The sequence below is a fragment of the Aspergillus brasiliensis genome, assembly GCF_001889945.1.
Source record: "Aspergillus brasiliensis CBS 101740 unplaced genomic scaffold ASPBRscaffold_12, whole genome shotgun sequence".
Classification (NCBI taxonomy): Eukaryota; Fungi; Ascomycota; class Eurotiomycetes; order Eurotiales; family Aspergillaceae; genus Aspergillus; species Aspergillus brasiliensis.
The window spans coordinates 336298-360504 of NW_027137453.1; the positions used below are offsets into that span (position 1 = coordinate 336298).

A 24207-nucleotide genomic window follows, 5' to 3' on the forward strand; every position below is an offset into this window, starting at 1 on the left:
CTGCCGTACAAATAGAGGGCGGTGGGCCACTGCAAATAAAGTTACTTTAAGCGGCAGGCTTTAATTAGTTCATATGCTAACTATACTAGAGAGGTACTTCTACTCTAGAGGCTTCTTACCTATAGTGACTTTCTAGTATTAGGGATGAAGCAATTTAGTATGGTGTAGCAAATTAAAAACACGATGGCAAGCTGCGTAATGGAGGATTGCTTATATCGGGTGTTGCTTATATTGGTGGTTACCGGTGATTTACTGTACGCAGAAGTTCTAGTCACATGACCTAACTTTCCTCTGGCAGGATGCCGATCAGCTTCTCATCAGAACCACTTCACACAGCCTGAAGCCAATCGCACGGCTCTCACGAATCGATCCTGCTTCATGGCATCTGAATGGACCGCATTCGTCAGAAACTGGGGAGGTATCCCATTTCTAGCGTTCTGAGAGCTTTCACGGGCCCGCGGGAACCCCTTACGTTGGTTCATTACGCGCATCTACGCTTCAACTCTACAGTCGCATCCAAAGCTCTGCCCTCGGCAACTCCGACGCCTGCAAAACCCCCGGCGATCGTCCTCCGCGACTACCAAGAAGAATGTATCCAGTCTGTGCTGGACCATCTGGACCAGGGCCATAAACGTCTAGGTGTTTCGCTTGCCACAGGCGCTGGGAAGACGGTTATCTTCACTCAATTAATCGGACGAATACCACCGCGAAATGGAGTCCACGACAAAACTCTCATTCTGGTTCACCGAAGGGAGCTAGTCGAGCAAGCTGCCCGACACTGCCGCCTCGCCTACCCCAATCGATCTGTGGAGATTGAGATGGGTAACAATGTTGCGTCTGGGTCAGGGGATATCATCATTGCTTCCATACGGAGTCTCACCTCCAAGGATAGGATCTCCAAGTTTGATCCTAGACGTTTCAAGCTTGTCTTGGTGGATGAAGCACACCATATTGTTGCCCCTACGTACCGTGTTGCACTCGAACATTTTGGCCTCAATAACCCGTCGCCGGACTCGCCGGCTCTCGTCGGAGTCTCTGCCACGTTCTCACGCTTCGACGGACTTAAATTGGGTGCCGCAATCGACCATATAGTGTATCATAAGGACTACATGGATATGATTGACGAGAAATGGCTATCCAATGCCATTTTCACCACTGTTCGGTCGGAAGCGAACCTCTCACGCGTTAGGAAGGACAAGTTCGGTGATTTCGCGATCGGCTCGCTCTCTGAGGCGGTTAATACCACCAAGACTAATGATATCACCGTACGCGCATGGCTGGCTAATGCACACGATCGAAAGTCTACACTGGTATTTTGTGTCGACGTTGAACACACCAGACAGCTCACTGAGGCGTTCCGCGCACTGGGCATTGACGCTCGGTATATCACGGCGGGAACTCCGAGGGACGTGCGCGATGAGCAGCTGCGTGCTTTCAGGAACCAGGAGTATCCCGTGCTTCTTAATTGTGGCTTATTTACGGAAGGTACAGATATTCCAAATATTGACTGTGTCCTGTTAGCGCGGCCGACACGGTCTCGTAATCTTCTCATACAGATGATCGGACGAGGCTTACGGTTGCACCCTGGGAAGAAGGACTGCCATATAATCGACATGGTGGCTACCCTGGACACTGGCGTCCTTTCTACGCCCACACTCTTCGGCCTACACCCAGATGAGCTTCTAGAAAGCGCGAGGGCAAAAGACCTGAGAGAAAAGAAGGATGCTGCAGTGGGCACTGAAGGCCGCATAGACTATCCGCCAGAGACAAACTCACCCGGCGAAGAACCCGACACAACTGACGACATCAAACTCACCTTTACCAAGTACGATACCATCTACGACCTCATCCATGATATGAAGTCCGAGAAACACATCCGCTCCCTCAGTCGCTACGCCTGGGTCCGCGTAGATGAGGACAAATACACACTTTCTGATTCAACAGGATGGATAACCCTTGAAAAAGCCAAGCCCGTATCTAACAAGAGAAACGAAACTGATCCGCCAGCTACATACACCGTCCACCATGTGATGAAGTTCAAGTCCGCTACCGAAACGACCCAGTACACTCGACCACGTTTGATCGCTACCGCTATGGACTTTGAATCTACAGTCCGTGCCGCCGATACCTTCGCAGCCTCTGAGTTCGACGAGCGGTACATCTCCACGCGGCAGCCCTGGCGTCAGCATCCGGCCACTGCAGCACAAATAACGATGCTGAATAAAGCTAAAATTCGGAATGGACGGATTGCGTCTGGTGATTTGACCCGGGGCCAGGCCGCGGACCTGATTACGAAGCTGAAGTTTGGTGGGAAGAAACGGTTCGCGAGCAGGCAGAGAAAACGACGGGTTGCCGATGAGAAAGCACAGGAATTGGCCGAACTCCGGAAACGCGAAGAGGTGAGAGTGGGACCTGTGGAGGGATGAGTGCTGCAGCGACAGTATTGGTGAAGTACAAAGTAAAAGGCAACCCCGACATTTGCATATCGACCTCCGAAGCAGTACTCGGCATGGCACACGCCATGGCACTCCGTCGAAGGACTAGACGAATCGCGGGTACTTGTAGGCTTTAGGCCTAGATAAATGGCAGGTCTACGCTGCAGTGAGCAACACATCGACATGGCCTCAACGACTACCGTCAATCTGAATCTTTGTATCATCTGGTCACCCGTCTCGACGATATCCAGGACTGCGTTTGGCCCAACCCATCTTTTAACGCACGATAAGTCAGTTGCGATGCTGCTGATGTGGAGAATACTGGCCTGTGTGGCAGCAGCGTCTCCAAGCAAAAGCTTTCTAGGATGGGGCGCGTACACTAGGCCGCGTGGCAAACTTCAGGCTTCTGACTATTTGATCCCACCTGATATCCTACTTCAAAACCTTGTAACAGAATAACTCCCACGCCTGTATCGCACTGTAGATCAACAGTAGCCCTCCGTATTCAGAATCCTTGGGCTACTTGCTACTTGCTATTGTGTCCTGCGGTTGTTGGACCCTCACGATAGATGATTCCTCTTGACTCGCTCGGCACCCCAAATATAACTACTGTCTTTGTTGTTCGGGATGGAGTCATGGACTAATAGCCTGTTGCGACAGCATCTCTCTAACCCGGTCATATTTCTTACAACCCTCACAACAGCGCTCTTCGTAGCCCCAATGGTTGAGGTCAGCTTTGCTATCCAAGTCCCACGACAGGCAGTCTATAAATCAAACGGCGATTATGCCGTTAGAGTTACCAATCTATAGAGCATTGTTCCACACTTCATATGCATACCGCACGTTCCTCTCTTTCAAGAGCACTCTTAGTCGCAGAATCCTAGAAGAAACCAAAGGATACTAATAGCGCAACTAAACACACAACACATTGTGCAAGACATATCATGCAGAGATTGTTACAACTCACCATCTTCCTGAGTCTCCTCCCTTCGATTATCTAGATAGCCGCAAACCTAACCTCCAACCACCTTGATCTTGACAACTTAGTCATACTTCTTCCGGTGACTGGCCGATTCAATGGAAAGAGAGAAGTACAGAAATGTCCAGCCTTGTTAGAAAGGAGACATGACTGATGAAAAGTCATACACCTCCAGGTACAGCCCCACATTGAATCTTTACAGGATGCGATGTTCGGACCGGTGAAAGCACTCGATGGCCGCTTCCTATACCCACCCCACTAGGCGCAGCACAATTTACTGTCCGAGGGCGGAAAACATGTGACTAGGAAAAAGTTATCTGATCCGAGATAAATTGCTTGGCAGGATCTATTCAGTTAGTCCTTTCGCGAAGACCAGTTCTTGGGTAAAGGGGGTCAAAATCTGCTCTGATGGATTAAGATGAGTCATGGAATCGACTAAATATGGAGTAGTTTGCCTCTGTTTCTTTTTCTGCTTCTTTAGGCAGGGGCTTTGGGATGATGGAATGATGAGGATGCTGGTGGGGTCAATCAGATAACTGAAATGAGACACACGCTTGTTTTAGAGAACGATACGGTAAACGGGTGACAGTTTGGTATTGGGCCGATAATTGTCGGTTACAGAGAATTGCAATACGAGTATTATACGATACATGGTGTACGGAGTCCCCTAACGCTCTTGTCGTATTCTTGGCTCAGCTGCCGCCGGGTAGGAAATTAGAAGGGAGGAAGAAGTGATGGTCTTTCTTGGGATTCTCATTCTTATGCTCGGGCTGAATGAATGATCTATCAATCTAATGTATCTTGATGGGATGAATTCGGTTAAGGGACATTCGTCGTGAAATGCTCAATTTAGCCAGTACACCATTCGCCAGGTAGAGATATACACTCTCAGGCTACCTGCATAAGCTCGAACTTTCTTGCATGTGAGACCACCCCGAATAATTTCCTGAAAACTACCTGCAAAACGAGTGGACTCTGATCCAAGTTTCAGGCTCCAGCAGAGTTTCCTCCATCTCCATCTCCATCTCCATCGACAAAAAAAAAATCAGATTAGATTAGATACAGACTCGGTGATTAATCTGATTCCGGTTCGGGCTAGACAGCGCGATTATCATACGACTCGGACTATCGAAGACTGGTGGCAAGAAGCCAAAGGCAGCCTATTCGCTATTTCTAACATCGTACCGGAAGAAAAGAACCAAAAAATTCCTGCAAAAGTCGCTTGCAGCTCCAGTCCCTTCACCAGCAAGCTATGCTGTATGTACGTACCCTCGCCAAAATATCCCATTGGCTCAGGAAATCTGCATCTCCCATGGCTATATGAGGGATTAATTACGACCATCCTCTCCATAACTTGCACCTCATAAATAATTTAAATGGATCTAACCTGTTCCAGATCCATTGGGCCGGACAATTTCTTGGGTAAGTCCGTGGACCTTCAACTATCGGATCTGATTAGTTTTATCAATCAATATCTCCCCACTTTGTCACGTACTAGCGCTGTTACTAGCGTAAACATGGTGCTTACACACACACAATAAAACGACTTTTTTATCCATCGCGCCCAAGTTCACCTGATTGATAGTTAGTTAGTTAGTCCCTCGGGTCGCTCTTTTCCGACACAGGCTTGCAAAGTAGCTACGCTAGCTAGCTGCCTGACTTGCACTAGTTAGTCACGGAGAGGGCACTGAAACAGCTTAAGACTCTGGGTTCGGAAGTACATGGTTCCGGTGATGCACGCTTTCAACTGGTAAAATAAAGCATAAGGCTGTTGTTGAGCAGCCTATGGTTAGGGAACTTCTGTCCATGGTAGATGATCAAGTCTCTGCATGTTTGATAGTAGACTTAGATGGGAGACCTGAAGCTGCAAGTCAGCTACTGATGCAGAAACTGCGTTTACTTTTGGATAGTAGACAAAGACATGACAATAGATTGAGTTGTTGCAGACTGCTGGTATTCTGCAAATGAATTAACTGAATGGTATATACAAATATGCGAGCGATCTATATATTAAAGTCTATTAGAATGAATAAGAAAATAACCATGGTTTACTCCACGGTCTGATGCAACACATTCTCCCTATAGCTCGCCGACCGCTCCATAAGTTCCTCATGTGTTCCCGTATCAACACAAACACCTGCCTCGATCAAGCAAATGACATCTGCCTTGCGGATGGTCCTCAGTCGATGCGCAATCGCCACGACCGTAATGCCCTGTGCTGCTCTCTCCAGACCCTCTTCCAATAACCGCTCACTCTCCGCATCCAACGCACTCGTGGACTCGTCCAGAATCAACAAGCGAGGCTTGCGCACCAACGCCCGCGCGATTGACAACCGTTGCTTCTGGCCACCCGAGAACTGGTTCCCGTTCGGTCCACACATGGTTTCATACCCATCTGGCAGTGCCATGATGGTATCGTGGATATTCGCCAGCTTGCAGGCAGCTTCAATTTCTTCCTGTGTGGCAGTGTGGCTCGGGGGAGCACCGAGCCCGATATTGAAGGCGATCGTGCCTTCGAAGAGGACGCTTTCTTGAGGTACGAGGGAGATGGTATCGCGGAAGCTAGGGGGACGGTTCTTGAGGTCGGTGTGATCGATGGCGATGCTGCCGGATTGCGGGGTGTAGAGGCGTTCGATGAGGGAGATGATGGTAGACTTTCCGGCTCCGGAGGGGCCAACCAGGGCGAAAAATTTACCAGGCTGAATGTCGAGAGTGAGGCCCTTGAGGACTTGGATGTCCGGTCGGGCAGGGTAGGCGAAGTGCACGTCACGGAGTTGGATGCTGGCGGGAGTGGTGGGTTTGGGCTCGATAGTGGTGGAAGCTTCCGGGTCAGAAGAAGGATTGCTATGGTCTGGCACCCGGCCTTGCATCTTGTCGGAACCGATCTCAATCAGTCCCAGGATGCGGGCCATGGCGGCACGCGCGCTGGACAGTTCTGGAGCTAGAGCAAACATTTGACTCCAGAGGAGGGCGCTGACTAGCAGGGAAAACACCACGATCAGGAACTGTGTCTGCGTGTAGGTACCTTCGATGATCTGCTTCGCACCCCACCAGTAGGCGAGCGCGTTGACAAGGTTGCCCAAGAAGTAGGTCATAGCCTGCCAGAGACTGGCTTGCAGAGTTACGACGAGGGTCTCCTTGCGGGGTCCCTTGAGGGAGGCGCGGTAGGTTTGCAGTATATCCTGGTGAATAGACAGGGAGGAAACAGTCTTGATGGAGGTAATTGCCTCCACGCCAATGTCCACCGACTTGGTGTAGGCGTTCTCGTGCTTCTCTTCAAACTTGCCGAGCACAAGCAGCTCCATGAGACCAGCACCAAGGAGCAGCGGCACCAGAGCCAGACAGACAAGGGCGATCTTCCAGGCAATGATGTGCGTGAGAATAATGGCAGCGATGAGGTTGACGGTGATGGAGAAGAGCGTGCCGATGACAGAGCCGCTCAGTCCAGCCAGGGCGTTGCCATCGCGTGTGATATAAGACAGCAGTAGGGCAGGGCTGCGTCCATTGGACTGGTGCCAATGCAGGTCTTGCTCGAACAGCGAGCGGAAGGAAAGGACACGGACGGTGTAAACGATCTTCTCGGACACCCAACCGAAGCCGGACCAGCTGACCACGTTCGCGAAGAACTCAATGATGGCGAGGATAAAGAACATCAGTCCGTAGAAGTCACCGCGGTTGGCGATACTGGACGCACTCTTGCAGGGGTTCAGGCTGCCGACGGTGTTACCGAAGATAACTGCCTCGCCAGAAAAGGCTCCGCCGACGATGCTGGATCCAATCAAAGCGAGGAAGATGTATAGAAGGTGTGGCCGCAGGGCAGGGGCATATCCCTTAGCCAGTGCCCACAGTGACTTCTTGGGGGTCTCTAGCTCTTCCTCTTCGGCGGCCTCATCGCCGGCTGGGGTTTCGGTTTCCGAGACCTTGGTCTCCTCCGTCTTTTCGACGGTTTCCGGGGTGAGACTGGCCTTTTCGTTCTCAGCTTCCGTCAGCGAGGTATCGTCAGACTTGCTAATACTGTCCACGCTGGCGGAGGTGTCAGTCTTGGCGGACGCGGTTCCCAGCGTCTGCAACTTGACCAGGTCGAAATATGCGCCCTCCTTGGCCATCAGCTCAGCGTGAGTTCCTTGCTCCAGAATCCTGCCCTTGGACATGACGATAATGTTGTCCGCGCTGGTGATGGTTGACAGTCGGTGCGCGATGGTGATCATGGTTCTGCCACTGGCGATGCCGGCAATGGCCCGCTGGATGCGCTGTTCACTGCGAGAGTCCAACGACGCCGTGGCTTCGTCCAGGATGAGGACAGCAGGGTCTTTCACCAGGGCTCGAGCTAGAGATACACGTTGTTTCTGACCACCACTGATGAGTCGTCCGCTAGATCCAACCATGGTGCCGTATCCATGTTGCAATGCTGAGATGAAAGTATCCGCATCAGCCAATTTTGCGGCATGGCAGGCCATCTTGACAATCTCGACGATTTCCGCGCCGCGTTTCTCAGCGGCAGCCATGAGATCCTGGCCCTCGCGGACCTCGCGGGCCACGTCAGTCAGGTCGGAGCTCATCAGTGCCATCTTCAGGCGTTCATGGTCCGGGTTACTCGAATTCATCAGGCCGTGGGCAATGTTCTCCAGCAGGGAACGGTCGAGCAGGGAAGGTTCTTGCTGCACCAGACTGAGGTAGCTGCGCAGGTCGCGGACATTGACTTCACGCAGGTCGTGACCATCAAACGTAATTTTCCCATCGACGGGATCATACAACCGAGTGACCAGGCCGGCGATGGTAGATTTGCCGCTTCCTGACAACCCGACCAGGGCCGTGTGCTTGTTGGCGGGGATAGAGAGACTGATGTTGTCGAGAACGGTGACCTCGGGGCGTGACGGATAGCGGAAGGTGACATTTTCGAACTCAAATCCGCCCTCCGCTTGAGAGACACGAATGCCTGACTCACCGGTGCTGTCAATCTGGGGTTCGCGATCAAGATCTTCGCGCAGTTTCTCGTAGGAAGCGGTAGCGGCGACGAACAAGTGAAGGAAGGGAGCGACCTGACTCAGCAGCAGAGTAGCTGTGCATATGGTTAGCATTGACTCATGAAACAGTAGACGCGAAAGATATCAGCTTACCTTCGATCAAGACAAAGATGACAGTGAAAGTGGCACCGACAGTGACACCTGACGTGCCGTCTCTGACTGAATCGGCGATGCGGTGACTTCCTTTCCAGAAGGCCAGACCGTTGGCCGAATAGGCGATGAAGTACAAAACACCCGACTGGATACCCACGGCGGTGGCCTTCTTCAGTCCTTCAGTTTCCGCTGACTTGAGCGCACCAGCGAACTTCTTCTCCAGGCGGGCATTGGCGCCGAAGGCCTGCACTACGACGATGTTCGACAAGGCCTCGGACGCAATGGATGCCGCACTGGCGGCATAGTCCGACATGAGCCCAGAGTATTTCTCGATGTAATGACTGCCCACGAAGGACATCAGGAGGTAGGCCGGGATCAGGGACAGCAAAATGGCAGCCAGCTCCCAGTCCTTGATGAACGACACGATGTACGCCGTGACGAAGAAGGAGAAACTGGCCAGCGTGATGCCGACTTTCTCGGAGGTACCCGAGCGAATGGTCTGGATATCGCTGCTCAGTCGCGAGGCTACCTCACCGGGAGGCAGATTATCGAAGAAGGAAGGTTCCTGGCGGAGGAGGTTCTTCAAGTAGTGCTCACGCAGACGCTGGGCCAGACGAGAGCCGTACAGGGTCCAGCACGTGAGGTGGCCATAGATGAGGACGAACTGGGCAATTGCGAGGTAGACGATCAGGAGGATCTCGTGGTTGATGCTGTTGGAGTTGGAGGTCGTGTCGCCTCCGCCGTTTTGTTCGGTGCAGGTCACGTCGTTGAAGTTGTCGAGGAGCTGACCGAAGACGATGGCGATGATGGGAAAGGGGACACCCGACCCGATGGCAAACACGATGGCGGAGAGCAACGTACCCAAATCGTACTTGGAGGGGTTACCGGCCAGCAGCAGGCGGGGATAGCCCGCCAGCTTGTTGAAAAATGCCATGGCGACGAGGTTCACTGAATGGTCGGGGAAGCCTGGACAGCCAGCAGAAATTCTGGCCGGCGTCGCGGTTGATTTATTGCCTTCGACACCGCGGCGTTGTCAGTGCGTCATGGACGAACAAGGCCGCTTTTCGGCTGCCAGAATACTGGAGGGGGGGATCCACAGTGGACCAGCTTCAGTTCGAGAAAAACTCAACCAGGGGTCCTGTAGACGTCCGAATGGAGGAGAGGATCATCTGCGCCATCGGGGTGGGCTAGATACTACGGGAGAAGACGAAGGCCCAGATTAGATGCCGGTCTCGTTACGTTACTCAACTGGGATTTCGAACATCTTTGTGGCCAAGGCTACCATTCTGTGGGCAGAGTAACAGTGGAAATAGGAGTGGAGAGGATGAGAGAGAGCGAGAAAGAGGCAGAGACTGAGAGAGGGGGGCGCGCAATTAGTGCGATGGCCATGATGAGCCAAGCTGGTGAGCATCAAATCCACTGCAGATACGATACTTACCAGACAATGTACATACGGAGATGACAGACGGTACGGATACTCTGGTGGAGCCCGTTACAAAAGCCAAGAGTGTAAGAAACATCGGTAAATACGCTGTGTCTTCAATTGACCTGCGATGGAGAAGTTGCATGGAGGAAAGTGTTAGGTAAACTGGTGTGATGCAGGCTGAGCATTTAGCCCGTCACATTGCTCCACCCGAAGAGTAAACGTATGAGACCGGTACTCAGTGGAGTACGTACCGTATGGTATTGAAAGATGGCTATCTATCTAGGGTTAGATACTGCAGGGGGTTGTGGAGCCCTCGCTTCTTTGGTCCCGCAAAACAGAAAAACAAAACTTTCCGGTATTTCTCCCCGAACAAGGAAAAAAGATGAAGGCTGCAGCTTGGCGTTCCACGACGCTGAGCTGCACGGTCGGACGATTCCAGCGCTCGCTCATGCCCAGCCTAGAATGCCAGACATGGTCGGAATCACGTCTCCCAGCTGGAGGTAAAATATGACTGGTTTGCTCTCTATATTGACCAACGAACATATAGCTTTAGTACAATGCCGTCTGTCCCAAGGTACTATTCTCAAAGTAGCGCGGTTGTCCCGCAATCAGATAAGCCTATCAATCACGCCCACATAAGTGCATTTCTTCGGCTACTCGCCCGTCCATTCGAGAGATCTGGGAGCTGTTCGATCTGGCTAAAAATCTCAACGTAGTCGGACATACGACACAATGGTGGTAAATTGTATACTGTTGGCAGAATCCGGTCGAGGATTTCAGATAGGATCTGTGAATTTTCTGTCACGTGCAGTTGGCTTTGCCTATTTGGGCATAGTCGGCCGTTATGCCGCCCTGTCATGTGTTATACTATCTATATGCAACATGCACTTCAATTTCCTCATAATACTCTGCAATCACTCGAGCTATTCGACGCTTATTCTGAATTCCAGAATATCTAGCAGTCTAGTACCGCACAAATTGGAGATGTTAACCCCGAACAATCATCTATTGTGACTCGCTAGACAAAGAAGATGCAGGAAATAGCTGATGTTGATTCATGGTACATTCAGGATTCCAGGTTCCAAACCAAGCCATTGACTACACCTTCGTCAAGAGATTCCACCGACCCTTTTTGACCCGCGCTACAATGAAGCAACCCGCTCCTAACGCCATAATCGACTCGGAGAGCGCAATTTGTGAGACCCAGTTGTCCGTGTCATGGCCAGAGCACCTGTAGCGGAAACGCCCACTAAAGCTCTGTTGTCTCTCACCAATATAACCTTATTCACCAGGGGACCGTCGACCGAGGATTCCTATATAGCTGCCTCCCGTCCATTCATGCCGCACTGATACTTATTGACCATTTCATCCACAGCATGCAATTGAACTTCCGCGTGCTACATACCCCGTCCAACCGCACCCTCGTGGAGGAGAGCCACAGCAGGATGCAAAGCTATGGGAGCTGCCAGTGGATGCGACCCTGCTTCTATTGCTCAGTATCTTCGCCAACCATGCTTTTGTCTGGACCCCGGAGCTTCTGCAATTATTGCGAGCCACCCTGCCCAAGCCAAAGACGCCTATGCAGCGTACAGTAAACTAGCAGTCGAATTAAAAAAACACATTGCTTCCCCATCGACCATGGCCCCCGCCGCGGTCAATCTGCTCACGTAATTTTACATCAATGCCGACGGACTCCCAAGCACAGTGCATTTGCTATGTACCCGCGAACTACTGATGGCGCGGGCAATGCGCATCCACTGCTTGGACACAGGCACGTGAGCAGCGTCGCTTGAACGGTGCGATGAAGTTAAGCTTGAAGTGCAGCGCCGACATATGAGCGTCTCATATACAAGTGATACGGACGATCAATTCATTACCGGCGCCGGTGTGAGCTACGAGTTCCCGCCAGCCGTGCCAACATCCATGTCAGCGTCAATCGCGCGAATCGAATTTGCCTCGTTGTGTGAGGAAACTGTAAACCAACTGCCAGTCAGTGGTCTGGACCCAAAGGAGTGTGGCTACGGTGCTGTTCTGGGGCTAGGTGCCCGGTTTCAAAACTACCTGAAAGACCTGTCTGTGTTCTTTCAACCTGACCTAACCAGTATCCGGCAAAGTCAGGCCATCTGCGAAGAGCGACCCTACATCGCCTAGCAGCGGCTGATTCTGCACTTCAGCGCGCATACTCGGCTGTGCTGGCTGCACCGCCAGTTCCATTTAGAAACCACAGTACAGAGTCTGTATGCCGATTTCAGAGAGGCGGGCTTACGGTCGGCACGGATAGTGTTAGATCTCCGGCGATGCGATTGATGGATGATACAGGCCCGCTGATGAGTGTGAATCCAAGCCGACTGTAGTCAGTCATGGAGCATGACTTTCATGCCGCAGTGCTGTTAGCCAGTGATCCGTCGCTAGATCCGACGGCGGTGGATGCGGTGCTCCAGGAAGAGTTGTTGGCAGCGTATCGGCTACTGGAACAGTCCACATCTCATGTCAAGGGCATCCCCCAGGTGTTACAGACTTTGCGGGTGACGTTGCAAGGACGGCGCTCGCGGTCAGAAATGTCATTTGGTAACGGTGTATCGCTGAGAGAGGAGGCAGAGGAAACTACTTCATCGTCCCCAGAGGCAGGGGTGGGCGAAATGAACTGGATTCAGCTTTGGGCTGAATTTATCGAGGCAGCGCCGCAGTTGGATTTGCAGCAGTGGACGTCACTCCTAGATGATATTGACGAGACACTAGGTACCGAGCCTCTAAGCAGTCCGCAGAGCTGTCAAGGAGGGCAAGGCTGTGGTTCCGGTTTGCTTGTATCTACACATGTCCTCTCATCCCCATCAGGATCCGAGTCTTGCTTATTCTGTCCTGTCAAGATGCTGCAGTTTATCTCTAAAAAGGAGCAGTCATTGAGTCGACGCGATGGATCGGCGATTATGCAAAATGCTCACGAGTCGACGAACGCCGATGAACTCGGGCAGTCTCACCTCTCTGGCGCATTAGCATGATCACATATAGATTCGTTCTGCATCTTTTCCTGATCGTCTGTTTGATTCCAGAGCCCCACAGCCCAGTGGGAGAATAGGGACCGCCATGATTCTCGACAGTGGGCCAGTAATGACAACCGTCGCCCAGCAAGTGCACTGTGGGCTGATCGCTTCAGATATCTACCTCAATACATAGCGGAGGTTTATCGCTTCCGCCAGATCACGCCATTGAAAAGGAACATCCCTGCCGCTCTTTTTTCGACCACCTAAAGTACTTCGATGACAGAGCCCATACTAAATAGATCAGGATATCCACGCCACTACCGCATAGAGACCGGGGAAGAATACCAGTGACTACGGCGACTTCACAAATGAGTTCCTCGCATCACAGAATGAGCCACTATCATTGTGTTTCTCCACCCAGCCCGTAAGTTGAATCAGATGGAAGGATTCGTATTCACTGCCAACATGCATCCAGCTTATCCAAGAAGATTATCGGGAGCCGGTCGGCGATCAGAGCAGTCGGCGACTGAGACGGGCCGAGTGGTGATGACTAAGTCGCCGAGAGGTGATCACGCCATCGAACTTAAATAGTGGAGCCCCGAAAACTTTGGGGAACAAAGGCCACTAGTGGTGCGATTTGACTGATTATAGACTCTAGGAACGCGGGTCTCGTCCAGCTCTTGGCCATTTCCCCTCGTGCAGCTCTAATTTCTTCACAGAGCTTCAATTTCTTTCTCTTTTTTTTTAAAAAAAAAAGTCTTGTGTATACTTGTCTGTATATTGCATTTCTCCATTTATCACACAAAATGTTCTACCGCAACGTCACATCGGCAGCATCTACGGCTGGCCGTTCAGTCGCCGCAGCCCAGCGGAATTTCGCAACGGCCGCCCCTGTGAACCCCGTGGCACGCAGCCACAAGGTTGTCGTCGTCGGCGGTGGTACGGCCGGTCTGGCCATCAGCCATCAATTGCTTCGCTCGGGCAAGTTCTCCCAGGATGACATCGCCGTCATCGATCCTTCCATGTGGCATCACTACCAACCGGGCTGGACCCTGGTCGGTGGTGGTGTCAAGACCAAGGAGGACTTGCGCCGCCCAATGCACGACCTGATCGATCCCAAGTTCAAGTTCTACAACCAGAGCGTGGGCACCTTCCTGCCGGAGAACAACACCATCACCCTGGGCAACGGCGACAAGGTCAACTACGAGCACCTGGTTGTTGTCCCCGGTATCAACATCAACTACGGCAGCGTCAAGGGTCTGCCTGAGGCCCTCGCCAACCCGGACTCCCTGGTCTCTTCCATCTACGGCTACGACACCTGCGACAAGGTCTTCTCCACCGTGGAGAAGCTGCAAAAGGGTAACGCCATCTTCACCCAGCCCGCCGGCGTCATCAAGTGTGCCGGTGCCCCGCAGAAGATCCTGTGGATGGCCCTGGATTACTGGAAGCGCGCTGGTCTGTACAACCCCAGCAACCCAGCCAGCTCACCCATCAACATCAGCTTCGCCACCGGCATGCCCTCCATGTTCGCCGTGGCCAAGTACGGCGCCGCCCTCGAAGCCATGCGCAAGGAGCGGGGCGTTGAGGGACTCTTCCAGCACGACCTGGTCGCCATCGATGGCAACAAGGCCGTTTTCGCCCGCCCTGATGGCCAAGAGCAGGTGACGAGGCAGTTCGATCTCCTGCACGTGGTTCCCAAGATGGGTCCGCACGCGTTCGTCAAGGACAGCGCGCTGGCCAACGAGGCCGGCTACGTCGATGTCGACGCCGGTACTACCCGCCACACCAAGTACGCCAACGTCTGGTCCGCCGGTGATGCGTCCAGTCTGCCCACCTCCAAGACAGCGGCCGCTATCACCTCCGAGGCCCCTGTGCTCGTTCACAACCTGCTGCGCTCCATGGAGGGCAAGCCTACGGATGCGGTGTACGATGGTTACGCCTCTTGCCCTCTGGTCACGGAGTACGGCAAGGTCCTGCTTGCGGAGTTCAAGTACGGTGGTGAGCCCAAGGAGACGTTCGGTAAGTGGTTCGGTATTGATCAGGCGGTTCCTCGTCGCTCCTTCTACCATCTGAAGAAGGATTTCTTCCCCTGGGTGTACTACCAGTCTTTGGTCAAGGGTACTTGGGCCGGACCTAAGGGGTGGACGAACTAGGTGGATGTCGGGTCTTGGAGATATATCATGTACATTACTAGTTAGCGTTATTAAATATTAGCGATGGGAAATTGTTAAGCAATAAGCAGCGTTCGATAGCGTAGAGGTAGGTACTTCTGATTTCATAAGTAGTATATAAACATCATATAGCTGTGCATGCCAGATGGCTTCTATTATACATGAGCATGGCCTAAGGCCAGATATCTATATCTTAGCCGATCTCGCCGGCGTAAAGTTCGATCCCATGCCCTCACTAATCGTCTCCACAATATCATCCACACTATGTATAATCCAAGTATTTCCCTCATCGCTCGCCAGCCACTGAGCTCCCTCCTGCGATTCCAGATCATTTACCCACGTTCCATCCTCCACCGCTTTCCGCAGCCCAAACACATGTGACGTCACCTGGGGACCAACGCCCGTCTGCGCACGCAGACAAGCAATGGCCACAATCGAAGTAGCCAATCGGCCCACATTGGCACCGGTCGTCCGCTGCTGAGGGTCAGACAGCAGCGCGCCATAGTTCCCATTCAAAATATGGACCGGTAGATCAGGATGTGAATCCGCCAGCTTGTTGTAGAGTTTCTTCTCAAAGGGTCGGTAGATGGAGTCCCAGAGATTCTGACCTCTGGCGCAGATTTCTTGGATATTCTCGGGCGTGGGGGCCCGGGTGGGCGTTTGTGAGAGTTGCGAACTGATCGATTCGGGGAGACTGGCTTTGAAGGCGTTGAGACAGTTGATGGTGCGGGGGATGCCGTTGAAGCTGATGCATTTGAGGCCGACTTCGCGCATGAATTCGGCGGTGGCTAGGCGCTCTTGGGCGGATTGGGAGGTGCTGGCTAGTTGGTAGAGTTCGGTGAGGGATTCGGGGGAGTTCATGGTCATGGTGGTTGCTGTCTAGTTGAGGTCAGAGGACATGTTAGCTGCTGCTGCTGCTGCTGCAAAAATAGGAGAATAGAAGAATTGGACAAAGAACTCACCGATAAAGCGAGCCATGAGGATTGGGATAGATTCTGGGACTGTGCGCCGTGCTGGATCTTCCGGTATATCGATTGGATATTGGACGGAGCAGGGACAGTATTGGGGCGCGCGGACGGGGCGTTGATCAGCGCCTTGAGTTGATGGGATAGTTTGGACATTCTCTTTCTCTTGCGGCTGGCACCGTGAACTGTCATCGGAGGGTTGAAGAAAAGAAAACGAGGATGGTTGCAGGCGGGACGGAATTCATATGCGGCAGCAGAGGCCGATGCGAGATTCCAATGTTCTTATCTACTGCCTCGGCATCCAGAACTGGCCCCGAGCACCGCCGACAAGCCCCGCCTTGAATTGTGATTGGTCCGCAGGATGTGACGTTGTCGGAGCGGGTCAATGCCTCTTCCGGGGGTGCATTAGGCCTAAATGGGATATCTATCTAGTCAGTTAGCAATGCAGGGATACTCTTACTACGTATCACAGACTGAATCATGATTCCTACTACTATACTCATGCCGTGGGATCAATGCAACACAACATTCTAGCTCATAGTAGTACCTAGTATATACTCTATACATCTGAACAACTAAATTTTAGTGTACACCCCATCTAGTCTACCGCAATGTAACCAATTCCTCAGCACTAGTAGGATGGATAGCCACACAGCTATCAAAGTCCTTCTTCGTAGCACCCATCTTCACGGCGACACCGAAACCCTGCAGCATCTCGCCCACTCCCAGACCCAGGATGTGCAAGCCAACAACCTTCTCCTCCGGTCCGGCGCAGATCAGCTTGAACTCGGTCGGGTTCTTCTTCTTCTCCTCAGCCGGCATCACGTCGTAGTACATGGCCGTGAACCGGGTGTGGTAGATCTTGATCTGGTCGTCGCCGTAGCGCTCACGAGCTTCCGGCTCGGTGAGACCAACGGTGCCAACTTCGGGGTGGGAGAAGACCACCGTGGGGATGTTCTCATAGGAAAGCTTGGAGTCGCGGACTTCGTCAGGGCCGAAGAGACGGTTACCGAGTTGGCGGCCGGCGGCGATGGCGACTGGTTTGGTATTAGTTCAACCATACGACGAAAAGAATGTTGAGAAACAATGGGGGAACATACCAGGAGTCAACTCGGCGTGACCAGTCACGTCACCCAGAGCATAGACACCATCGACACTGGTGTTCTGGTACTCATCGACTTCGATATGGCCGGACTTGTTCAGCTTAACGCCGGGGATATCGAGGTTCAGGTCCTCAACCTCGGGCAAGCGACCCACGGCCCAGAGGAGCTCGTTGACCTCCATCTCCGATCCATCGTTCGAGATAAGCTTGAGCAGCTTGTCCTTGCCCTTACCGTCGCGGATGAGCTGCACCTCCTTGAGACCAGGGTGCTTCTTGTGGATGTGGATGCCAGAGGCCTCGTACCGCTCAGTCATGGTTGTCTGGATCATGGGGTCGAACTTGCGCAGGAACGTCTCGCCACGGATGAACATGTGCGTCTCGCATCCAACGGCGCCCATCACACCGGCCAACTCAACTGCGATGTATCCCGCACCGACAACGGCAATCTTGGGCGGCAGTTCCTCGATCTCGAAGAAGCCGTCGCTAGTGATACCGTGCTCAGCGCCCTTGACGTCCGGGATGCTGGGCCGTCCACCGACCGCAATCAGGATGTGAGGGGCCGTGTACCGGGCCTTGGACCCATCCTCGAGGGTCACCTCGATGGTCTTGGGCTCGACGAATCCGGCGCGGCCGTGGACAAGATCAATGCCCTCGCGGCCCCAGTTGCGCTCGTAGATTCCATTCAACCGCTTGATGGTAGAGTCGCGGATCTCCTTGAAGTGGCGGTAGTTCTTGTCGACGTTCTCAGAGACGTCATATCCGTAGTGCTTGGCGACGTGGAGGGTCTCGTTGATGGAAGCGAAGTTCCAGGTCATTTTCTTGGGAACACAGCTACAGAGATGATATTGCGGTTAACAACCATATTGTCTCCCATGGTAGCTGGAAAGGAAAGAAGAACGCATCTTACCCTACATTGACACAAGTACCTCCCGAGCGACCACTTTCCACGATCAAAGTCTTTGCGCCATACCAGCCGGCAGCTCTGCGTCCGCTACCGCTACCACCGCTACCACCACCGATGACGATGTAGTCATACTGCTGGACCTCAACGGGAGCCATGTTGTTTGCGTCGGCAGTGGAGGACGAGGACGAGAAATGTCTGGTGAGAGCAGAGACCCGGGATGCGACCGAAGATGAGGAGCGGAGAGCCAGGGTGCTTCGGCGGGGAAGAGTGGTCGAAGGGGTCGTAGTAGCAATGCCTTTACCCTGGAGCAAAGGTGTAGCGGTGATGGGTGAGGAGCGAGCTAAATAAGGTGGGGAGTAAAGGAGCCGGTTCTTAAGAGCCTGGGCGGGACGAGGACGGAGGGAGGGGCAGGAGAGCATGGAGAGCTGATGTGAGGGGGGGGATCAAGCAGCCACTGGCAAAGCAAAGCAAAGAGGACGGACTGGTCGGGAAAAAAAAGGCTGGAGGGAACGCTGCCCGGGGAATGGCGTCAATGACGGAAGCGTGCAATTAGTCAGTGCAATCACTTTAGCTCAACTTTTAGTGCTGGAAACTATGAACAAAGGCCGAAACTAATCGTAAAGGAAATCGGGGAATATCCTGCAGAAGCAATTCTTGGACCATCCACGCTGATTCTGACGCAATTGGCGAGTTGGCAGAGAAAGTACCAGTTAGTTTACTATCATTTCCCCGACGCTCGGGGTTCACGTGACGGACACCCGGGGGAACTGATTGATAAGCAGCCAGTCCTTCTAGACAGCTGCATATTATAAATGCAACATTTTGCCTCTCCTGTGGAAATAATATGCCCTCAGTCTATGTTTTATGTTTTGAACCCAGTCGGCGATTTGCATTACTGTCTTTGAATCATTGCCTTTCTGACTTGGCTTGACTGCTTCTCACTGCATATATTTATCTTCTTCCATGGTGGTATAGTACTTACTTCATATAACCCCACCAGATACCTTTTCTCATAAAGAATATCCATAACCATAATCTGGTCCACTTTCCACATTGAAGATAGCAATACGAGTCACTGTAATATTCGTGTGTCGTTCCTCCTGATCCCCATCCAAGGCATGGGATCCTCCATGCCTTCTATTTACTTCTGCCGTCATCCGGGAAGGATCACCAAACCACGGAGCTGTGCGCGCCTGTCAAGTCACCGTTGTAGATCCCCCGTACTACTAAAGACATAATAGCTGCATCACTCAGAATAGGGGCCAAATCATTGGAAGCCTGCGGTTCATTCTCGGCTTACTATTGGATCCCTTACAGAGAAGTCAGTAAGGCTACACGCATGGTACTATGAAACATGTCTGCTATTAGTATATGGGGGCCACATCAACGCTGGCCAAGTTGAGAACGGAGCATTAACAATCTAAGCCTTTGCCATTACTACTTCATTTAGTAGTCTTGAATGGGGGGCGAAAATGTCACACACGGCCCCAAATACACATGCCCCATAGTATCTATCTCCTATTAGTCAAGCTGGTCCATTCGCTGGTAGATAATGACTAGATCATACTTTGGTCAGTATCAGGTTGGTCATTCAGAGACATTTCCACTACATTCTGGTGTTATGACTAGTAATCGAGAAACTAAACAGAGAATATCCTGTTTTCAAGTTGACATCATCGCCGGATAAGGACGACCATAGCCTCGAATATATACGGGGTCGATATAGCACAACAATAAAAACAGATCATCTACACATCATGAATCCAGCTCAACAGATCATGGATCCTATCTAAACACCCCCTAATTTGGCCTTGCGCCAATTGTATCCAGCTCTTCCAACCGAGCCACTAGTAAGAATATGTCGCCACGGAAATGATCTTGCACATCGCGTTCCCATGACACTTTTCGTCAAGCTTCTTCTCTAACTCCTTTTCTTCTTTTTCTTCCTCCTCGGCCTTTTTCTTATCCGCATCATCATCAGTTCCTGAAGTGATTACCCAGCTTTGTTAGCTTCGCAGCAGATTTGATCCAGAATAATCCCAGGGGCGGTTGGGAGCAATGAACTATCAACACATACTTGCTTCGATGGTGTGACCATCCCGATTCACCTGTGTGACGGAGTCGCTGGTAGTCTGTTCATCGTCGTCGTTTTCACGGCAGAACTAGAAATGATCGATCGGGTCAGAGCCCGGCAGAATCGTAGGTAGCAGGGATTGTTAGCACTCACCCGACAGTCTGGAACACCTTCATAAGGGAGCGAGGTTGACTGGCTATCCCCTTGACCGGTAGAGACATGCGTGTTTGTGGACGTCACCGAGACCGATGCCGGGTCAGCTAGGTTTGCGGGTATAGCTGCTGCTGAGACCCCGGATGCTAGGAGCAGAGAAGATAGAAGAAAGGCCTTCTGAACGGTAATGTTTCTGGAGAACCACATCTTGATAAGAGATATGTTAATGGTGACAAAGTAACGAGTGATAATAATAAAGAGCAGTGAGTACGCTCTGCAGTAATGAAGGAAAGCGAGAGAGTAATGAGAGCAATAGCGGATAGTCAAAGAGTGAATGCCAAATGAATGATTGTATGGTAATAGTAGCAACGAGGAGGGCATGGCATGGTATATATAAGTATCTTGTTCTACTATTTAGTAGCATTACTATTAAGACACCCCTCCTGGTACTACGTTGATGATATTGGGGCGGTTTCAGAATTGTCCAGGGTATAAAATTGCGCTGACTACTTACTCCAGCACAGCAGGGGCAATACAAGACAGGGCAGGACTTGGGGGCCAGCATGTTTCCTCCAGTATAGGGCATGGAAGTCAAGATAGTCCGTAGACTCCTAAGGGGTTGGCCCCCGACCATGCAAGACTAGCAAGCATCTACTGCGGTATTTTCTCTGGAACCGACATGCTCCTGCGTTGAAGGGGAAGCGACTATTCCAAGCGGACAGGGGTGGTGATGACATGACAAGGCTGATCAAAAAGCAGCCTACAGACCCTGTAGATTCCGAGCAATAATCATCTCTCTGGACAGACATAGTATCATCAGCTGTGTTAAAAAGGAATGAGCGAGGTTGCTGTCAAGCTCTTGGTTGGCAGTAACGTATTAGTACTAGCGAGAAGGGTATATATATAAGGTTCATTGTGCCAGCAGAGAAAGAGAAGCTCGATGATTTTTCTGTCATGTAGGATGAGTTAGGTGCATGCTAGTAAGGAGCAACAAAGGCTGGGGCGGAAATCACTAGTAGCGACATTCCATCTATCCTATCTAATATCTAAAGTGTCAATATTAGTTCTAGTTGGGATCGACTCCGTGCGTTGCTCAGCCCCTCTCCCAGACCCACACTGGATGGGTCCACCATCATCATGTAGCATACAGTCAGCAGTTCGCAATTCGCAGAAAGCAATTCAAGCGAAGTGGTCAAGACCTCAATGATCTCTATACGATAGAAATGACATGGGGGTAGTGTGGTGTTAGAAAGGCTGTTCTCCTGACATCCGGGGTAGAACAAGCGGGGGCGGGAAGATCGCTTAGCCGCCAGACATCCGAAGCCAACCGTCAAGTAGAAGCTGAGATGATACTTATAGCATGCATTATGAAATCCAGTGTCAAAGTCTCATTGCGGGCAAATTGGCCGCAGAGAACTTATCAGTCCTTCCTGGCAGAGTTTACACGTGGAGCTGTAACAATCTATTTCAGAGTTTGTCAGTCTCTCCGCATCATCTCAGTTAGCCGTTTGCAGCAGCCTCGGCTGCTTTTCTCAAGCCATGGGGAGTGCGCTCTCCCAGTTATTCACAGGCCCTTATTTGTACAATAAAATTTGTCTACCAACTACTCCGTACCCGCAAGTCCATTTTTTCTTGACGGAAAGAGATTGGCGCAATGGCCTCATCCAGACCCTGGAATGACTATGGTTGAGCCTGATGAATGTACCGTCTTGTCCGAGGTGTCAAGAAACGAAGTATGAATGAACCAAAACCACGATTCCCGCAATAGGGCATACAAATATTGCCATCAGGTGCTCTTCTTCAGGTTTGCAGAGTCGCAGTTCTACTACACACTCTGCAGGGACTTGGCTTTTCCCATCAGGTCACGGCCAATCCTATCAATTGTCCATACTTTCTGGGTCACCATACTAAATTGTTACAGACAGAAGCATGTGCGACAGAACTGATGTTCTAGTTATTCGGCCTCCCTTAGCAAACTCATTTTCTAGTTAAGCAGTGTCGTTGGCTTATTCACAGAGTTCTTGATTTACATTTCTATTCTCCGCTTTTATCTTTCGACTTTTTTTTTCCCTAACAGAATTTCCTGATAGAAGTTATCAAGACAGTGCAAGCCCTAGAAGTAAATGAAGACATTATGCAAGATCTTTTTATGGTTCAGTATACGGAGTATAGTTCTACTCCTCACGTGGCAGTTGCATTGAGGGGGTCCACCGATAAGGGCCCCGGGCGGTTATCGGCGGCGTCTCCGGTGAGAGATCGAGAGCGAGAAGAGAGTCCATGACTCCGACTGACTCTTACACTTCCTCCTCTCTTCCTCTTCTGTCCGCCCCCATTCCCCTCTTTCTCTCTCTTTCTTCCTCTCATTCTCCCCTGCGCCCTGTGCTTCTTTGTGATCCGCCGTTTTGCATCTAGATAGACCTTCCATCTCACCACTCCCACCTTCTCAAGATCACAGACCCCGCCACTAAAATGGCTGCCCCAGAGCTAAGCCAAGAGCAGCTGGACCAGATCTACGCCTTTGCGGTCGATCTGGGCCGGAAGGCCGGTCAGCTTTTGATGGACAGTGTCGAGAAGCGCATCGGCGACGGAGTCTCCCAGGCAGTCGAGGAGAAGGACAGCGCCGTTGACATTGTCACCCAGACCGATGAAGGTATGCTTCAACCCGCCCCCAGCCTGTCGCCAATTCGCATGTGCATCTCACCAATGAACTTCCCTGCACAGAAGTAGAAGTCTTCATTAAAAACGCCATTCAGTCCGAATATCCCACACACAAGTATGTACCTGAGTCGCCATTCCCCGCTCTCCGTTTCACAAGTATCCCCCAGCTGACCTATCCAGGTTCCTGGGCGAAGAGTCCTACGCCAAAGGACAGTCGCGCGACTACCTGATCGACGAGCACCCAACATGGTGCATTGACCCCCTAGATGGTAATAAACCATAGCTATACTTCCTCCCCTGTCGCCCCTCATCTACCATCAATGACATGAAATTAACTCCTCTCACCCGACCAGGAACTGTCAACTTCACACACATCTTCCCCATGTTCTGCGTCTCCATAGGCTTCATCGTCAACCACCGTCCCGTTATTGGCGTGATTTACGCTCCCTTCCAAGATCAGCTATTTTCATCCTGCGTGAACCGCGGCGCATGGCTAAACGAAAAGCGCCGTCTCCCGCTCATCCGCAATCCGTCCATCCCACCCATGCCCGCCACCGCTCCCAGCAAGTGCATTCTATCCTGCGAATGGGGCAAGGACCGTCGCGATATCCCCGACGGAAACATGCATCGCAAGATCGAGAGTTTTATGAACCTCGCAGCGGAACTGGGTAGTCGCGGTGGCAAGGGGGGTATGGTGCATGGTGTTCGGAGTCTGGGTAGCGCTACATTAGATTTGGCGTATACGGCTATGGGGTCATTTGACATCTGGTGGGAGGGTGGTTGTTGGGAGTGGTATGTCCCTTTTCCTATGAATCTTTTTCTTTTGTCTTTCAAAAATGTGTTTTGCTAATCGAGTATGTTGGGTAGGGACGTCGCAGCGGGTATTGCCATCCTCTTGGAGGCAGGCGGCCTAGTCACAACCGCTAATCCCCCGGAGAATCCGGACACTGCGGCCATTGAAGATGTTCGACTCGGCAGCCGACTGTACCTTGCCATCAGGTATGTCCCTCCCATCTTCTACCTTTTCAGCTCAGTACGGCATCATCTAACTGCAGCAGACCGGCTGGTCCATCGGCGACGGAGACTGGACGGCAGACGCAGGAGCGCACCGTGCGGGAGGTGTGGAAGCGCGTGCGGCAGCTGGAATATTCCCGCCCGGGCGCATGAACAACTTTCAGCTACAGATATATACACACCGATACATACGACTGATAGAACATTCATAATAGTATATACTACTCT

General features: G+C 51.8%; 9 protein-coding genes across 9 annotated transcripts; 5 read left to right on the plus strand and 4 right to left on the minus strand.

Moving 5' to 3' along the window:
• Positions 1 to 389: 389 nt before the first annotated feature.
• Positions 390 to 2426, plus strand: ASPBRDRAFT_57882 (DEAD/DEAH box helicase; the record flags this gene model as incomplete). Its single annotated transcript, XM_067627808.1, has 1 exon — positions 390 to 2426. The coding sequence occupies one exon, from the start codon at positions 390 to 392 to the stop codon at positions 2424 to 2426; it is 2037 nt and encodes a 678-aa protein (XP_067475750.1).
• A 3036-nt stretch (positions 2427 to 5462) lies between these two features.
• On the minus strand, positions 5463 to 9465 carry ASPBRDRAFT_33098 (ABC transporter ATP-binding protein; the record flags this gene model as incomplete). Its single annotated transcript, XM_067623079.1, has 2 exons — positions 5463 to 8473; positions 8532 to 9465. The coding sequence occupies 2 exons, from the start codon at positions 9463 to 9465 to the stop codon at positions 5463 to 5465; spliced, it is 3945 nt and encodes a 1314-aa protein (XP_067475751.1).
• Positions 9466 to 11790: 2325 nt separating this feature from the next.
• On the plus strand, positions 11791 to 12108 carry ASPBRDRAFT_198938 (uncharacterized protein; the record flags this gene model as incomplete). The annotated part of the gene is made up of 1 exon (XM_067621262.1): positions 11791 to 12108. The coding sequence occupies one exon, from the start codon at positions 11791 to 11793 to the stop codon at positions 12106 to 12108; it is 318 nt and encodes a 105-aa protein (XP_067475752.1).
• A 209-nt stretch (positions 12109 to 12317) lies between these two features.
• On the plus strand, positions 12318 to 12956 carry ASPBRDRAFT_198939 (uncharacterized protein; the record flags this gene model as incomplete). The annotated part of the gene is made up of 1 exon (XM_067621263.1): positions 12318 to 12956. One exon carries the CDS (start codon positions 12318 to 12320, stop codon positions 12954 to 12956), a length of 639 nt encoding a protein of 212 aa, XP_067475753.1.
• Positions 12957 to 13278: 322 nt separating this feature from the next.
• On the plus strand, positions 13279 to 15185 carry ASPBRDRAFT_303512 (NAD(P)/FAD-dependent oxidoreductase). The gene is made up of 3 exons (XM_067622766.1): positions 13279 to 13362; positions 13414 to 13503; positions 13597 to 15185. Exon 3 carries the CDS (start codon positions 13745 to 13747, stop codon positions 15089 to 15091), a length of 1347 nt encoding a protein of 448 aa, XP_067475754.1. The 5' UTR covers positions 13279 to 13362; positions 13414 to 13503; positions 13597 to 13744; the 3' UTR covers positions 15092 to 15185.
• Positions 15186 to 15295: 110 nt separating this feature from the next.
• Positions 15296 to 16230, minus strand: ASPBRDRAFT_198941 (uncharacterized protein; the record flags this gene model as incomplete). Its single annotated transcript, XM_067621264.1, has 2 exons — positions 15296 to 15988; positions 16072 to 16230. 2 exons carry the CDS (start codon positions 16228 to 16230, stop codon positions 15296 to 15298), a joined length of 852 nt encoding a protein of 283 aa, XP_067475755.1.
• Positions 16231 to 16677: 447 nt separating this feature from the next.
• Positions 16678 to 18499, minus strand: glr1 (glutathione-disulfide reductase GLR1; the record flags this gene model as incomplete). Its single annotated transcript, XM_067623081.1, has 3 exons — positions 16678 to 17111; positions 17175 to 18007; positions 18084 to 18499. The coding sequence occupies 3 exons, from the start codon at positions 18497 to 18499 to the stop codon at positions 16678 to 16680; spliced, it is 1683 nt and encodes a 560-aa protein (XP_067475756.1).
• A 1177-nt stretch (positions 18500 to 19676) lies between these two features.
• ASPBRDRAFT_46711 (uncharacterized protein) lies at positions 19677 to 20648 on the minus strand. The gene is made up of 3 exons (XM_067625693.1): positions 20308 to 20648; positions 20158 to 20242; positions 19677 to 20064 (listed from the first exon to the last, which is right to left on the minus strand). Exons 1-3 carry the CDS (start codon positions 20512 to 20514, stop codon positions 19928 to 19930), a joined length of 429 nt encoding a protein of 142 aa, XP_067475757.1. The 5' UTR covers positions 20515 to 20648; the 3' UTR covers positions 19677 to 19927.
• Positions 20649 to 22776: 2128 nt separating this feature from the next.
• On the plus strand, positions 22777 to 24132 carry ASPBRDRAFT_33104 (inositol monophosphatase family protein; the record flags this gene model as incomplete). Its single annotated transcript, XM_067623082.1, has 6 exons — positions 22777 to 22957; positions 23029 to 23080; positions 23146 to 23234; positions 23319 to 23757; positions 23833 to 23964; positions 24024 to 24132. 6 exons carry the CDS (start codon positions 22777 to 22779, stop codon positions 24130 to 24132), a joined length of 1002 nt encoding a protein of 333 aa, XP_067475758.1.
• Between the last annotated feature and the right edge of the window lie 75 nt (positions 24133 to 24207).

Bases quoted from the DNA above. Each gene is read 5' to 3' on its own strand.
- ASPBRDRAFT_303512 (XM_067622766.1), top strand. From the start codon at position 13,745: ATGTTCTACCGCAACGTCACATCGGCAGCATCTACGGCTGGCCGTTCA.
- ASPBRDRAFT_46711 (XM_067625693.1), bottom strand. From the start codon at position 20,514: ATGTGGTTCTCCAGAAACATTACCGTTCAGAAGGCCTTTCTTCTATCT. The intron at 20,243-20,307 runs GTGAGTGCTAAC...GATCATTTCTAG, and splicing joins AAGGTGTTCCAGACTGTCGG to TTCTGCCGTGAAAACGACGA. The intron at 20,065-20,157 runs GTATGTGTTGAT...TAATCACTTCAG, and splicing joins TGGTCACACCATCGAAGCAA to GAACTGATGATGATGCGGAT.